The 13562-nt window shown below is 54.3% G+C and overlaps 7 protein-coding genes across 7 annotated transcripts; 1 reads left to right on the forward strand and 6 right to left on the reverse strand.

Moving 5' to 3' along the window:
- Positions 1-616: 616 nt before the first annotated feature.
- Positions 617-2368, reverse strand: SNOG_13554 (hypothetical protein; the record flags this gene model as incomplete). The annotated part of the gene is made up of 2 exons (XM_001803710.1): positions 617-1411; positions 1757-2368. The coding sequence occupies 2 exons, from the start codon at positions 2366-2368 to the stop codon at positions 617-619; spliced, it is 1407 nt and encodes a 468-aa protein (XP_001803762.1).
- A 548-nt stretch (positions 2369-2916) lies between these two features.
- Positions 2917-4167, reverse strand: SNOG_13555 (hypothetical protein; the record flags this gene model as incomplete). Its single annotated transcript, XM_001803711.1, has 1 exon — positions 2917-4167. The coding sequence occupies one exon, from the start codon at positions 4165-4167 to the stop codon at positions 2917-2919; it is 1251 nt and encodes a 416-aa protein (XP_001803763.1).
- A 562-nt stretch (positions 4168-4729) lies between these two features.
- Positions 4730-6565, reverse strand: SNOG_13556 (hypothetical protein; the record flags this gene model as incomplete). The annotated part of the gene is made up of 1 exon (XM_001803712.1): positions 4730-6565. One exon carries the CDS (start codon positions 6563-6565, stop codon positions 4730-4732), a length of 1836 nt encoding a protein of 611 aa, XP_001803764.1.
- Positions 6566-7413: 848 nt separating this feature from the next.
- SNOG_13557 (hypothetical protein) lies at positions 7414-7917 on the forward strand (the record flags this gene model as incomplete). Its single annotated transcript, XM_001803713.1, has 1 exon — positions 7414-7917. The coding sequence occupies one exon, from the start codon at positions 7414-7416 to the stop codon at positions 7915-7917; it is 504 nt and encodes a 167-aa protein (XP_001803765.1).
- Positions 7918-9049: 1132 nt separating this feature from the next.
- On the reverse strand, positions 9050-9287 carry SNOG_13558 (hypothetical protein; the record flags this gene model as incomplete). The annotated part of the gene is made up of 2 exons (XM_001803714.1): positions 9050-9114; positions 9182-9287. The coding sequence occupies 2 exons, from the start codon at positions 9285-9287 to the stop codon at positions 9050-9052; spliced, it is 171 nt and encodes a 56-aa protein (XP_001803766.1).
- Positions 9288-10145: 858 nt separating this feature from the next.
- On the reverse strand, positions 10146-11768 carry SNOG_13559 (hypothetical protein; the record flags this gene model as incomplete). The annotated part of the gene is made up of 1 exon (XM_001803715.1): positions 10146-11768. One exon carries the CDS (start codon positions 11766-11768, stop codon positions 10146-10148), a length of 1623 nt encoding a protein of 540 aa, XP_001803767.1.
- Positions 11769-12348: 580 nt separating this feature from the next.
- SNOG_13560 (hypothetical protein) lies at positions 12349-13245 on the reverse strand (the record flags this gene model as incomplete). Its single annotated transcript, XM_001803716.1, has 1 exon — positions 12349-13245. One exon carries the CDS (start codon positions 13243-13245, stop codon positions 12349-12351), a length of 897 nt encoding a protein of 298 aa, XP_001803768.1.
- Between the last annotated feature and the right edge of the window lie 317 nt (positions 13246-13562).

Consider the following 13562-nt stretch of genomic DNA (forward strand, 5'->3'; position numbering starts at 1 on the left):
TTCAGGTCTTTCTGCACATCTTGGCTCTGATGGGTCAGACGAGCGCTAACTCGATGGCTTTTGTGGATTTTCTAATACCGGTCGCTCATCCTATCCGCAAAGCAATAGTTTTCCAGTAGGTGGACGTTCGTCCAAGATGCTTGGTCATTTGCTCTCTGTGAGATCATCGTCGTAATCGAGCATACAGCTGTTTTGCGAGCCTATGTCGCGCTCGATGAATGGCATTGGAAGGAAGTAATTGGCGCGACGTCTCCGACAGAGAATTTGTGTTAATGGGTACGACATGCTCCAGTATCGTAGTTGTCAGAGTTTGCTGGTTCAAGTACAGAACGAGCATTTTCAAGACGGAGGATAAGTGAAGGGATGCAAGCACAAGAGATACTACCAACGGTACGGACAAGACTTTCTTGTCCGTGCAGAGAGAAGCACAACATCTCCATATAGTAACACGTGTCAGGCCGGCAGCAAGTTAAATGCTTATAGCTTCCAAGACACTTGATCAAGAATTGTTCCAAAACTCCATGCAAGCTATCAGTGTACATAAATCAGCAAAAGCACTCCCAGATACCCAAAGAAGCAATCCAAAGTAGAAGCAGTCTCAAGTCCTGACTTCGCACTAAGTCTTCCCCACCCTGCTCCTCATTCCACCCGCTTCAAGCTCATCCGCTTTCCTCTTCTTCCCAAGTCGGTCAGGCGAGGTCGTGGCCCGCTGAGACTCACTCGTACGTCCACTCTCTTGAGCTGTCGCCCATGTATCTCCACTCCCACCTCTACCATCACTCCAATCCTGACCCGCCGCCAGCATATTATTCAGGCGCGCCCAGATCGCAGTGAGCTCCAACGTGCTCATCCCCTTGTACACAGGATGTTCGTGTCGCAGCGCCTTGAGTCCATCTGGAATGCAGTCCTGGACCGCGTTGAATTTGTCGCTTTGAGGGGCCAAGTACTCCAAGACTCTCTGGAGTTCAGCCTGCGGTGCGCATGTGACGGCGAGGAAGAATACGAAGCTGATACTGCGTGGAGGAGGGGGCATGATGCCGCGGTCGGGGGTGACAGCGAGGCTTAGATGAGGGGCGAGCTTGACTATGTTCTTCCAGAGATGTTGAAGCTCTTGTGCGTAATGAACCACGGATGTGTGTGGCTTCCGTGATATCTCATGGAGATCCGAGAAGGGCTTCCAGACAACGGCGACACGGGTAGGGCGCGGTACATCATGCGCGTGAAGAATGACGGTGACGTTCTGGTAGTTGGTGTTACGCTGGATATACGTGCGGCTCAACTCGTCATCGATCTTGTACAGTGCGGCTCGCATGAAGCTCTCTGCATTCCTATGGCCTGCGGAACGTACTGTCTCCTCGCCGCTGGTGATCTCGTAGTCGTTAGGCCCGAGGAAGTCTACCCATTCGTTTGGCTGGCAGGCAAGACTTATTAAGTATTTGAGCATGTCGTAGGCTCTTTCGTCGAGTGTTGGTCCACAGGATTGATTGCTTTCGGGAGAACCGCTGGCAGCTGTGAGAGCTGATGGCATAATGGCATGCATCGGAGCTTCCTGGATACGATTTGGTAGCGAGGACTCGTTCCGTTGGAGCGTCAAAGAGACACTTTCCCCAGTCGCCCCCGCTGCAGAGATCAGCGGAATACTTGGAGCTTTTTTCGCAGTCATCTGACCAACAACGTCTTTGGGCGCCTGTTGTCTCTTCCTCCAAATCGAATCAGGTGTCTGAAAAGGAGGCTTGGTGACGGCACACCCACGTACTTTCATCGATGTGAAGGGCCTCCTGTCTCCCCCAGCATACTCAATCACTTCCTTCTCACATAGCCCCGAAGGACATATCATCAGCCCCTCCATCTTGCCGACCACACTGCTTCCAGAAGACCATGGAATCCGGGACAGTTGAGACCCCTCCTCAGTAGACTCAGAGCTTTCACGTTTGCTCCTGAATCCAGACAGCGATTCGTCGTCATCTGTGACTGGATTGTCCAGGCGTGCGTTGAAGAAGGCTTCATTGCGGGGTCTGGTGTTGCTTTTGACGTACTTGCGAGGAGCACGCGCCTTCTTGCTGGGCTTCTTGTATGTCAGAGGGTGCACCGACTGGGCGTTCCTGTCCTTGGTAGGAGATTCTGGTGAATGTTCGGTCTCGTTATCCACGGAATAGTAATGCTCGTCCTCGTTTAGGTCTGTGGTGGGGCGATTCTCTAGTCTCCGTTGGAGTCGGGCTTCTCGGGCTTCGCTGGAATCGCTCGTCTGCACTGACGCAGTACTAGAAGTCTCTCGACGGGTTGGGTCGGGCTTCGTGATCATTTCATCGACGAAGATAATGGATCTGTCATGCTTGAGATCTTCGGGCAATTCCAATGGGTCGGACATGATGGAGTCGTGGCTGCGATCGAATTCGGGTTTATGTTTGCGGGTACTGGTCCTCTCAGAGAGGAGTAGAATACTTGATATATATCACATCTCATTCTGGTTTTAGATAGATTTTAGTATTGCCTCGTTCTGTTTGTCTGTTCTGGAACTGAACATGTTTGTCAAGTTCGTGAATAAGACAGAAGTCACTGGTACCATACATGTTTGCTGTACAACGCACAGCCAAGTTTTGGATGAACGCTGTCTCACCTCTGGAGGTCCTTGGAGACGGATCAATTTGGATCGTTTCTCTTTTGGACCACTCAACAGGTACTGCTGAGAGTCATAGCCACATTTCAGTACTTTGTGCAGACGACTTGCGCGTTCCGAGATGTCGAGAAGTTAGGAATTTTTGAGTGGGTTCTTCACATACTAGCAGCATCAGGCTCACTTTCTGTTCATAGGCCAGGGTCTTTATTGCAGCAATTGTGTATCAATCCAGCCTCGCATATGATTCAGATGCTCTTTTCCTCCATAGCAGAAACTGCTCCGCGGTGCTAAGCCAAGAACTAATCTTCCAGATCCATATCCTCCCCTTGGGAGTCATCCTCGCTGGCTCCAACCACGCTACCTTCACCGTCCACATCAACCTGGCCTTCCTGGTAGTCTGCATCGCTTGCATCATCGTGCCGCAAATCGGCCAACCCTTCATCTTCCGAGTCCGACGACTCTGCCGGCTCTTGTTCTTGACCTAGGCCCTCGTCATCTACATTACGGAACTTGACGTGCCATTTCACCAGATCGCGTAGCTCGAGATAGGTACGCTCGACGCAGTCGACAGGGCGCTGCTCCCAGTCGTTGGCGGCGATGTAAGTCTGCAGGAAGTAGTCACGGGTGCGGTTCTCCCAGCCATCCGATATCTTGAAGGTCCACATGGGGTTGTTGGGGTTGTTGAAGGCCTTGACGAGTTGGTCTGAGGTGAAGAAGAGGCGTACGAAGAAGAGAGGCCAGACGTGATTTAGGAGGAACGCGGACTTGGTCACGAAGCGCGTCGCGATCTCGTATAGCTGGGAGAGCTGTGTGTGGAGCTGTTCGTTACCTTTCCAGGTTTCCGGTACCATTTCGCGGAGCATTGGCTCAAACATGTGCTGAATGTAGGCTACTGTGCGTCCAGATCCGCGGTTCGCAGGTTTTGCGCCAGGCGTGTCTTTGTCGACTTGACCAAGATAACGAACGTAAACGTCCTTGTAGATGAGGTTCTTGTCTTCGATACTCTCGTGACTTGGACCGCGCATCGAAATGTAGGTATCGCGCATGACTTTCGCTGCAGAGGGCGGGTCGTCTCCCTTCCGAGCCGCCTGTTTTGCGGCGAGTTGGGAGTCCTCAATGGTGCTGAAGGTCCAGGCTCCCCGCTTGAACAGGTCAGTGGACATTAGCTTCTTTGGTCGGTCAAGCCACTGTTGTAGAGAGTTGAGGGCCGTGTCCAGCATGAGGCGCATTTGACGGGCGGAGTTGTCCTCAGTTGGATTCGAGCACTTGTATACTGTAAGGTTGGCGCTCATCTTGAAGGTATGCCCTTTGGCCATGTTGTTCTCCCACTCGCGCAGCATCTTACCGTTGGGGACGTGATGCTTCGGCTGCCAGGTAGGGTACCAGTCGACGAGGTATTCCTGCTTCTCCCCCACTTTGCGTTGAGCAAGAACCCGTCGCGCTGCGTGCACGGCCTCCGTCTTCGTCTTAGGTCTAGCCGGTTTGGGTATTTTCGGCATGACGTTCTGTCCAGTCCGCCGTTTGGTCTTCTCCTGCGAGTTGGCTGGCATTCTGCGTTTGGTCCTGGTCTGCGATGTCATCCTTGGTTCGATTGTGTTGATATCAGCGTTTTTGTGATGGGAAGGCGTAGGACGTTGTGTGATGCAGAGCAATTATCTCATTCTCTCGTCAAGCAGTGTTATAAGGCTCAATATTGCTTGCTATCGTCCTGCCGAGACAACCCCAAACAAAGAAACTCGGACAAACATTCGTCATTTCTAGAGTCGTGGAGTAAGACATGGAAGGGCATCTAGGGTTCCGGACCGGTTGGGACAATGCTGTACGGTTCGAAGGAACACAACAGACAGCAAGTTAAAGAATTGGACCAAGAATAGACGTCACAGCACACTCAAGTGTATAAAGTAATGTGAATGAATACAGAATGATATCGCTTTTTGAGTCTACATGCGCAGCGATGCAGGGGTATGTCTATGATGATATATAAAGCAGTGCGAAGGGGGTATCAAAGGCTGTTGAAGGGGAGGGCAAAACGAGAGATGTACAACGAACAATGGCATACCCAACTCCACGAAGCCACAACCGGAAAGAAAATAGGAAATGAAAACGCTACAATCAGCGTCGTCTACGAGTGTGGCCATGCGTCATATCGTCGTCGGATTCGGCTGCGTAGTCATCCCTTGCACTTGTAGCTCTTGCCATGGCTCGAGAAGCTTCACGAGCAGCAGTGTGCCCACCCGAACTGCTGGAGTAGCGTGTATCAGCAGATTGACGTAGCGTCGGTAGGGCCTCGCGGACGTTGCGCGCATCCCAAGGGTCCTGGTGTATCGTTGGTGACATGACCGAAGGTGTGGTTGCAAATGGGTTCTCGAGGCTTGCGCCAGGAGGGCGAGTTTGCGCAAGGAAAGGGTTCTCTTGTGATGACAACGAAGAGCGACGGGCGGATGTCGGGCGAGTGTTGAAGTTGGCCGGAAACGAGACTGGTGGTGGTGCATGTACACGCGTGCTGGGTGGTTGCGTGTAGCTAGGCGCCACCTGGGTGTTGATCATTGGCGGTTTGGATTGACTGATGCTTGTACGCCGACTGTTCGAGCGACCCATGACCGGTCGAGTCTCAGACGTGAAGCTGTCTCGTCGCGACGTTGAGTTATGACGAGTCATAGTAGAAGCGCTGTTCGGCATAGGCCCAGCGCGAGGGTTGTAGTAGCTGGGATCTTGTTGCTGTTGGCGCAATGATGTAGCTCTTTCTTCTCGCTCGCGCTCTTCTGCTGCTCTACTCTCGACCTGCATGTGGTCGAGCTCAGCTGCGAGAAGGCGCCGCTGTTCTTTTTGTTGGGAGGGGGTCATCGAGACAGAGCCTTTGCGAGATCCAGTGTGCGCCTTCATGCTGCTAGTACTTGGTGCAGGTTTTGCCTCCTCCTTCTTACGGGCCTTGGTTGTTTCTGCTTCATGGTCCTTCTTCTTGTGGCGACGAGCCTCTTCTCTGGCGACAGCGCGGTCCTTCTCCTTCTCAGCCAGCTGAGACTCTGCCCTCTCGTTGGCACGAGCCTCCGTTCGACCAAGGTCAAAGCGAACCTGCTTGACGTTCTCTTCTTCCTCTTCTTTGCGCTTCCGCGCTGCATCATGATCCTTCCTTCGTCGTGAGCTACCGGATGCGCCGGAGCTAGCATGCGAAGATGCCGACCGATCCGCAAGGTCGTAGTAGTCGTCACGTGGGGTAACGACTGACAAATTGTAATCGTTCGACGATGCCCGTTCATGATTGCGGGATCTGCTTGGAGAGAGAGGAGCACTAGTAGCAGACGAGTAATGTATGGCGGGTTGTAATCGTGCAGCTCGCGTGGTAGTCGGTGAGTCATAGTCAACATCTGAAGTAACCAACAGGGAGGGTGTTTGACTAGAGCCCGTATAGGAGGCGGTCGAAGATGTGTGGCGATGATGGTAGCCATGTGTTGGCGCTGTGCCATAGACATCGGGATGACCGTAGATAGTGGCTTGTGGTGGCAATAAAGCTTCTGGATAGCCAGTGCGGATGGTGTGAGAAGCGTCTGAGTCAGGAGACTCGATAGCTATCTCATCGGAGCTCCGCTTGTATGAACCTGTGGACACGTGGACATATCTCTTGCCCTTTTTGTTCTGGCCACTGAAGTTGATAATGATTTCCGGTTTGATCTTAGGCCCGTCGCGTGTGGATGGCCGTTCTCCTCCAGACGATGAGGGTCTACGCGGCTGCACAATATACGACCCTGATCCGGTTGGTGTAGGTGGGCCGATTGGAGACGGCGTGCTGTCCCTTAGGTTGGTACCTCTCTTTGGATAGTACTCGGTAGTCCTCGTACGCACATTCGCGCATAGTCTGTTTTTGCGAGCTTTCTCACACGGGAAGGCCTCTTCGAATTTCGAACGATGGCCTTCCGCGGTGATGTAGATGCGCTCTTCTACTCTGCACATGGTAGGCAACCTTGAGCGAGAGAAGTATGAAGTGCGGATTTGTGAAAGAGCTGACGATGCAAATACCACGCCTCAACCAGTACAGTGGTTGGGCTGGTCGTCAAAAAGTGGTGTTGAGATTGTCGAATCAGCTTATCCGAAGCCAAGTCCCGGTCGGAGAATAGGCAAAGTTCACAGTGCCGGTAGTGGTGCAAGGAACTTTCTGAGATTGCGATCCGATGTTTTGTTTTCGAGGCTGGATGATTTGGTGGAGTTTTTGTGCTTTTTTGACTCTTGGTACCGATGCTTGTTTGGGATTTGAGGACTGGAAATATTTGAAGGTGCAGGTGATGACACAACTGAGACAAGTCCGTGGGAACGAGGCGTGTTCAAAAAGCAAGAGTGAGAGAGGCGAAGGGACGTAAATAAAGGATATGATGTGCAGTAGTTGCCTGCAGGATGGTATGCAGAGTCGAGCAGCAAAGCGTAGCCCTACTGGGCGAAGGGGTGATTTAAGTGGAATGCGGCGTAGATTGTAGCCTGAAAATGCACCGAGCTAAGGAGACCGGGGGAATACAAAGATGGAGCAAGTATACCTGCGCCGAGAAGAACAAAAGCTAGGCCGCGAGGATGAGCTTAGCATGAACGAGAGTTGGGGCGTCCCGGGCCCACCTTAAGATGGAGCGCTGCGGTGAAAGCACAGCCTGCACAGGCGGATGGGAAACGACCAAGCCACGGCCCACCCCTGCGGGCGACCGGTGTCGTGAGCCTGAGGATGATGACGAGGGTGTGGAATCGCTGCGATTGGGACGAACAATGGAAGCTTCGCGTCGCAAATCCTGAATGTTTTACCGCAGCGGCCGGAAGAAATGTCTCAGCTGTGGACTCGATGGGCAGCAATCACCAGGAGCCGACGCTCGAGCACTCCCTACTCTCCATTTGCACCTCACTTCCGCCGGCAATGTTTGCGCTCGGCGACGGCGACATGCTTGGGCACGACAGAGGTACTTGCTTTGTTGCTGACGGACAGTCATCAGGAATGTGCGTTTCGACTCCCCGGCGCACTTTCAGCTCTGCGTCGACTGGACGATGGCGGTGGGGGCTATGCAGCAAGTGCAGCGACTCTTGACCGGCCTGGCAGCATGTCGCTCACGCCAGGCACGAAAGCCTGGCGATTTGCTGGTCGGCGCCCAATGCCCGACCATATTGCATTTTGGCTCGGAGGTGTGGTGGACGAGTGGATGTCTTTTGGCCGTGCGAATAGTTGGTGGGGCCTCCATGCGGGCGGCACGCTACCGTACGGGATGCACCCGCAAGATGCACGCGAGCTCCAAACCCGCAGCGTTCGCATGCTGTCCTTACTCGGCTCCTGAAATTTCAGAATTTCGGCAAATTGAGAGTTGCACTTTGGCAACTCTTCCGTTGTTCCCCAGGCTGCCATGACCGTCTTGCATGCGATGACCGACGTTGAGGGGCGATTTGCTGAGCGCGTGAGCAATCCGCCGTCTTGTTGCCTTGAGCCATCCAAAGTCGGAAAAGACCACGGCTTTGCATCATGACCAACACCACACCATGGCACGAAAATCGTACTCGATGTGGGCAGGCATCCCCAGGCGGTTTTGTCAGCGCCTGCTTTATCGGCCCCTTTCCCACCTTATTACTCCTTAACTTGCCGCCGGCATACTTCGGTACCCAATCGCCAACACTTTTCGCCGACATTTCCACCACATTTCGCACCTTGACATTTCTTCCAAGTCACACGAACGCCTCCAAGTGACTGTGGCTGGATGCAATTCCGTCATACTGCTCAAGTCTCACCCCAGTGATTCCATCAATTCACAGCCCGCCGCACGGCCCACGTAAATCTCGTCTATCTTCTCTTACTTGATACTTTGGGGGCTGCAATCTCGCATTGTTGCAAGAAATTTGCGCCATATTGTCCTTAGCGAGTGTCGACACCGCTCCTTCTGGTGCAATCACTTTTCAATGGCGCTCATTTGGGCAAGCGCGATGCTGAGCCACACTGTCAGCAGCCACAGTTGACCTTTTCTTTATCATTGTGGCACCAGTCCTCACTGATCACTGGACCGATAGTGCAAGAGACGGGACACGCAATTTGAGACTCCAGTACAAGCGGTGAGTCAATCGTGTTGGAGCAAGACCGCGCATGGTGAAGCGCTGCGTCCGACGAACGGCACGCAGCCTCGAAGTCTTGGCCCCAAAACGCGTAGTCCTCCCTCCAAACTTCCCTCGGAGCCTTTGGATTGCGTCACAAAAGGATGAACATTTGCCGGCTAATGTCCAACTTTTCCGACCCAATTTTGGCCTTTGACGCCGCACCAGCCTCGACGCCACGATCAGGCGCGCCTATACCACCAGGCGCCGCTATATGTTGCTCACAATGCACAGCCTCCTACGCAGAAACATGCAAGACATTCCGACTCCCGATTGCCCTGTCCACTGGCGAACGTTGCTCCGTTGACAGCGCCAAGGTAGGAAAAAAAACTAACTGCGAACAGCTGCCTGGCCTTGGAGACGGCGTCCAGGCAACTGCGTGTCAAGTCCAATTCCTACTCGTCCGTCGGCAAGGTCAGATGATGGCCTCGCATCGATGCCACATGAAACCGGCCATCTTACGGCCACCATACGGCGTGCTCGACCATCTGCTCTTGAAACGGATAGCTGACGGTCGGGCATTGCTGACCAGGTCTCCGCGGTTTGCGGATCCGATGACATCCGCCATGTTTGACGGAAGTGGGACAGGCTGTGTGTGTGTGTACCTTCGAGCTACATGCCATTCCAGCCTGATCGTTTCCCTCACTGACAACATGCCGAACGTACGCCAGGCGAGCTTACACATTCAACACATCTCCCCACCCGACCAAAGTCTCACCAGTACTACTCCCTTAGTCCCTCACAGCCCCCATGTCCCATCCGTCTCACTCACCTGATCTTCCCATCTTCTCGGTACCAACACGCGCGCTACTAACCGCCCGCACCTCACCGATTGCAGCGCTATTGAAGGACCAAACAAGCTTTTCGGCCGGGGTCCATGTCGAGCTGGAGTTATGTTTGGAACGGCAGCGATGATCGGGTGCCGAGTTAGTAGTGTGAGACTTGTTTGAGGCTGCAGTCGGGCGGTCGAGCAAGATCGCAGAGCCAGGAATAGAGTGGAATGTGGAGTAGGTGGGTGGTTGTTGGTGTCGTGTTGGCAGACATGTGTTTGCTTGGTGCGGGCGCGAGTGGGCACGATTGATGGGTATGTATAGGTCGGCTCGGCATCAGCGAGTTTTAGTTGGCTGTGGCTGCTGGCTGTCTTTGTACGCGTGCGCGTGTCTTGGAATATGCACTGCGAATGTAGCGAGTGTCGGCTAGAAGAGAGACATTTGGCATTTCGCCTGGCAATGTCACTCACAGAAAGAGTATTCTCGCTTCACCTCCTCATCGAAATGTTTCAAGACTACACCTGTTGTAGAGTTCACCATGACTCACCCAACGCCCCAAGCTCAAGGTCAAGTCACAGCGCAAAGGTCGTAGTCTGCAAGATGGCAAAGAAGTGAATCTCATGTACAATACTATACACTATGCAAACCACACATCATCACCTCAACGCGTCCCCGACTCCCGGGAACCCTCGTCCTGGCGTACCCTTTCCCCCGCTCTCAGGCCTCATGCCGCCCAAGAAGTCGCTCAATTGTCTGGCCTTGGCGCTCTGTTCATCCAGCTCCTTGATCCCACTATCCTTGCGCCCTAGGCCCTTGAGCACTTCATTATCGTCCATGGCGTTTTCCCTGACCGGTGGCTTATCGTCCAGCTCGCCGCGGGCAACTTGAACTTCAGGGCCAACGGAACGCTTAATCTTGATGTGAATGCGGCCATCGTTACTGACGCTACCGAACAGTGGCTGCACGAGGACCTTCTTGCCGCCGGGAGTGTCGATGTCGATCGTCTCTACATCCCGAGCATTGTTGCTGTTTGCGGTTCTGGATACAGATATGTCAGTGCTGCGGTATTGGTCGTTTGTCACGAAGCCGCCGACACCGAGTTTGGCGTAAGTTTCTCTAGCCTTGGATGTCCGGGGCTGGACTACTCGCGCGGGCACTGGTGATGGCGATGATTGGGGTCCGAGAATGGGGTGGTTGGCAATATAAGAGCGTGTTCGGAGGTAACCGAGACCGGCAGAAGGGTGAGTAGATAGAGGCGCGGTTTCCGTGTCAAACTGGTATTGTTCGATATCGCGACCCGAGGCATTCTCGCGGAAGGCGGTGTTCTTGAGCTTAATAGTGGGTAGTCGTAAGAAGGGAAGAATCAGCTTCGTGACAAGTTTGGAGGCGAGAGGGTTGTTGGCTGTTTCTCGACGAAGGGACTTGATGCCCGTTTGAATGTCGTCTTCGCTGATTTTTGCCCATTGCTTTGACCGCTCTTGTTTCCATTTCTCGGCCTCTTCGGCCTCTATAGGGGCGATCTCACCGTCTCTGGAAGCGGCGAGAGCACGTGTGGTGTAGATTTCGTTCTTCACAAATTCTCGGAGGTAGGTGTTGAACTCGGATCGCCGTTTTGAGATTTCTCTGCTCAGATACGTGGTGAAGTCGTCAGCATTCATGCCAGGCAGCCAGGGCCCATCGTGCTTCCATCTCTTGCTGTTGTGTACGGCTACATCAACGGGTGGCGGCTTGAACGGGGTGAAACGTTTTGCGGTCTTCTTGGTGTTTTCCTTCAGAGCTTGCAGGTATAAACCAGCCTCGTCCATGCCCAAAGCAGAATCGTAAGAAGTTGTGTCGTCGCGTTTTTCGAAAGCTCCGAGTGGCTGTAAAGTTGACAAGTCATAGGCGTTCATCTGCGACATGCCCTTCATCATTGGCACAGAGAGCTCTTCGAATTTTTGCCTTGTCCGCACATGGTCGGCTGCGGAGTCAAAGTCGGTGACATGCTCAATGGTGTCCAGCTGCGTCACTCGTAGCACGGGATCGCTGACCTGCAACAGACGACTTCGCGCGGGCAGCGGTCGCTTCAACCCCCAGTCGCCTCGAACCAACGAGCTCTTCGTTGTTGCAATGGCTTGATGTGTGGGATAGGGAAGAGTGGCTGTATCCGAGGCTCTGGTAACGCCCGCGCCGTAGGTCTGGCCCACATTGGGGCGTGGGAGAGGGTTTGGGAGAGCAAACAGGCGGGAATTGCGGAGGAGGTTGGCGGTGGGCGATGACGACTGGCGGCGGAGAGCCATGGTAGCGGTGATGCGACAGCCGCGTACGGTGCGGCAATGGGCAGCTGGCGTGATGATGCTGGCTCTGGCACCTGAATGTTGCCATGGGCTCGAAATCTCGAAGTTGACATTACGCTAGTGCGCGGACCTCCGTGGGCGTCGATTCGCTGCACGCACTTCACAGAACAGAACACACCGCACCAGGTCGCACAAAATTAGAGTGACTTGGTCGATCAATGATTTTACTTGTGCCCGTCTACCCTAAGGATATATTGCAGCTACAGCCATGCGTAGATAACTATCAAACGATCCTTTCGCGTTTTCCCTGTCCTACCCGTAGACGCTGGTCATCCACTGCGGTCAGACGTCGTGGGCCCTTTCCTCCTCCCGAGGTCCGATATCGTCGTGGCACAGAGCCTGGCACTGAGCAAAGATTAAAGAGCATCTCGTCTGGCATTGCCTCGACTCGACTGGACTTGGTGGCACAAATACACGGATCGATTCGCTCTTCAAGGCTGGATCGATCCGTGTTCTCGTCTAGCCTCCATGGTTCATGTGACTTCTGATCTGATTCTCCCATAGGTAGGTGGTATTGCATAACTCATCCAGGCAGGTGCTTTTCCCAGTCCTGCGGATCGTCCTCGTCCTCGTCGTCCTTGTCCCTCCTGTCGAGCTGCGGAACATGGCCCTCGATAGCCATAGTGTGTTCCGAGATCTGTGAGGAGAGCGACGGCGGCTGCGGTGGCGCGCTGGTCGGCAAGCGTTCTGTGATCTGGTCTTTCACGAGATCGTTGTTGGTCTTGCTCACTTGACCCGGCTTCTCGCCACGCTCGAGGGCAAGGTCACCCATGGCATCCTCGCGGGCTGCCCACGCTGCGGCAATATCGTCCTCGTCGTCTTCGACAGGCGCAGGGATCGTGGCTTCCTTTGGTCGCAAAGGGAGGGTCATCTGGTGCTCAGCGGTGTTGTCGACTAGGAGCTCGATTTTATCGGCATATCCGCCCTGGCGCATCCACGCAGGCTCCTCGCTCAGCTGCACCTTCACGTAGAGCGCCCGCTTCGCACAATCATCAGAGCACCACACCTCCAGCGTCTTTCTGTCGACAATCTCGACGCCATGCTGCGTGTCGACGAACTGCTTTCGCGCCGTCGATCGCGCCTTCTTCGTGGGGCGTGGACAAAGAGCGTACCCGCACTTGCCGTAGATGTTGCGCTCCTCGATTAGAGAGTCGTAGTCGGAGGGCTGGAAGGGAATAACAGCGTCGCGGAAGAATTGGGCGTCGGCAGCAGACGGCTGTTTGGGATCTGCATCAGGCGCGGCTGGATATTCCATTAGCGTCATGATGGCATCGAGCACCTCGGCCTCGACGCGCTTGCGCTCCTCCAGAATGTTTGCATGGTGGAGCGCGACCTGGAGATGGCGCGGGTTGGCGGGCTTTGCGCCGGGTGCGGCGTTTGCGGGCACGGAGGTCTTCTTGAGAATCGATTTGGGCGGCATGTCGTGCGTAATGTACAGTGTATGCGTGGTTGCTGCTGCAGGGTGGAGCCTAAAGCCGCATCGCAGCGCCAAGAGCCCCGCGTGGTTTTAGCAGGAGCGTGGCTTTGCACTCGCGGTAACGACTCCCACACCCCAGCGAGAGCACGCCCGCCGCCCTTGACCTCTCTCTACTGCCTCTCTCTGATAGCTGCATGGTCGCCAGGAGTGAATTGTAAGCTGCCAGATTGTTCCGTGCGCCCCGCATTGTCCCAGAAGCTGATGTCTGCGTCATCGGGCAGCCACAGCTAGCTCCCACCGATCCCGCCGCGCACCACCCT

The sequence above is a fragment of the Parastagonospora nodorum genome (assembly GCF_000146915.1).
Source record: "Parastagonospora nodorum SN15 chromosome Unknown scaffold_27, whole genome shotgun sequence".
Classification (NCBI taxonomy): domain Eukaryota; kingdom Fungi; phylum Ascomycota; class Dothideomycetes; order Pleosporales; family Phaeosphaeriaceae; genus Parastagonospora; species Parastagonospora nodorum.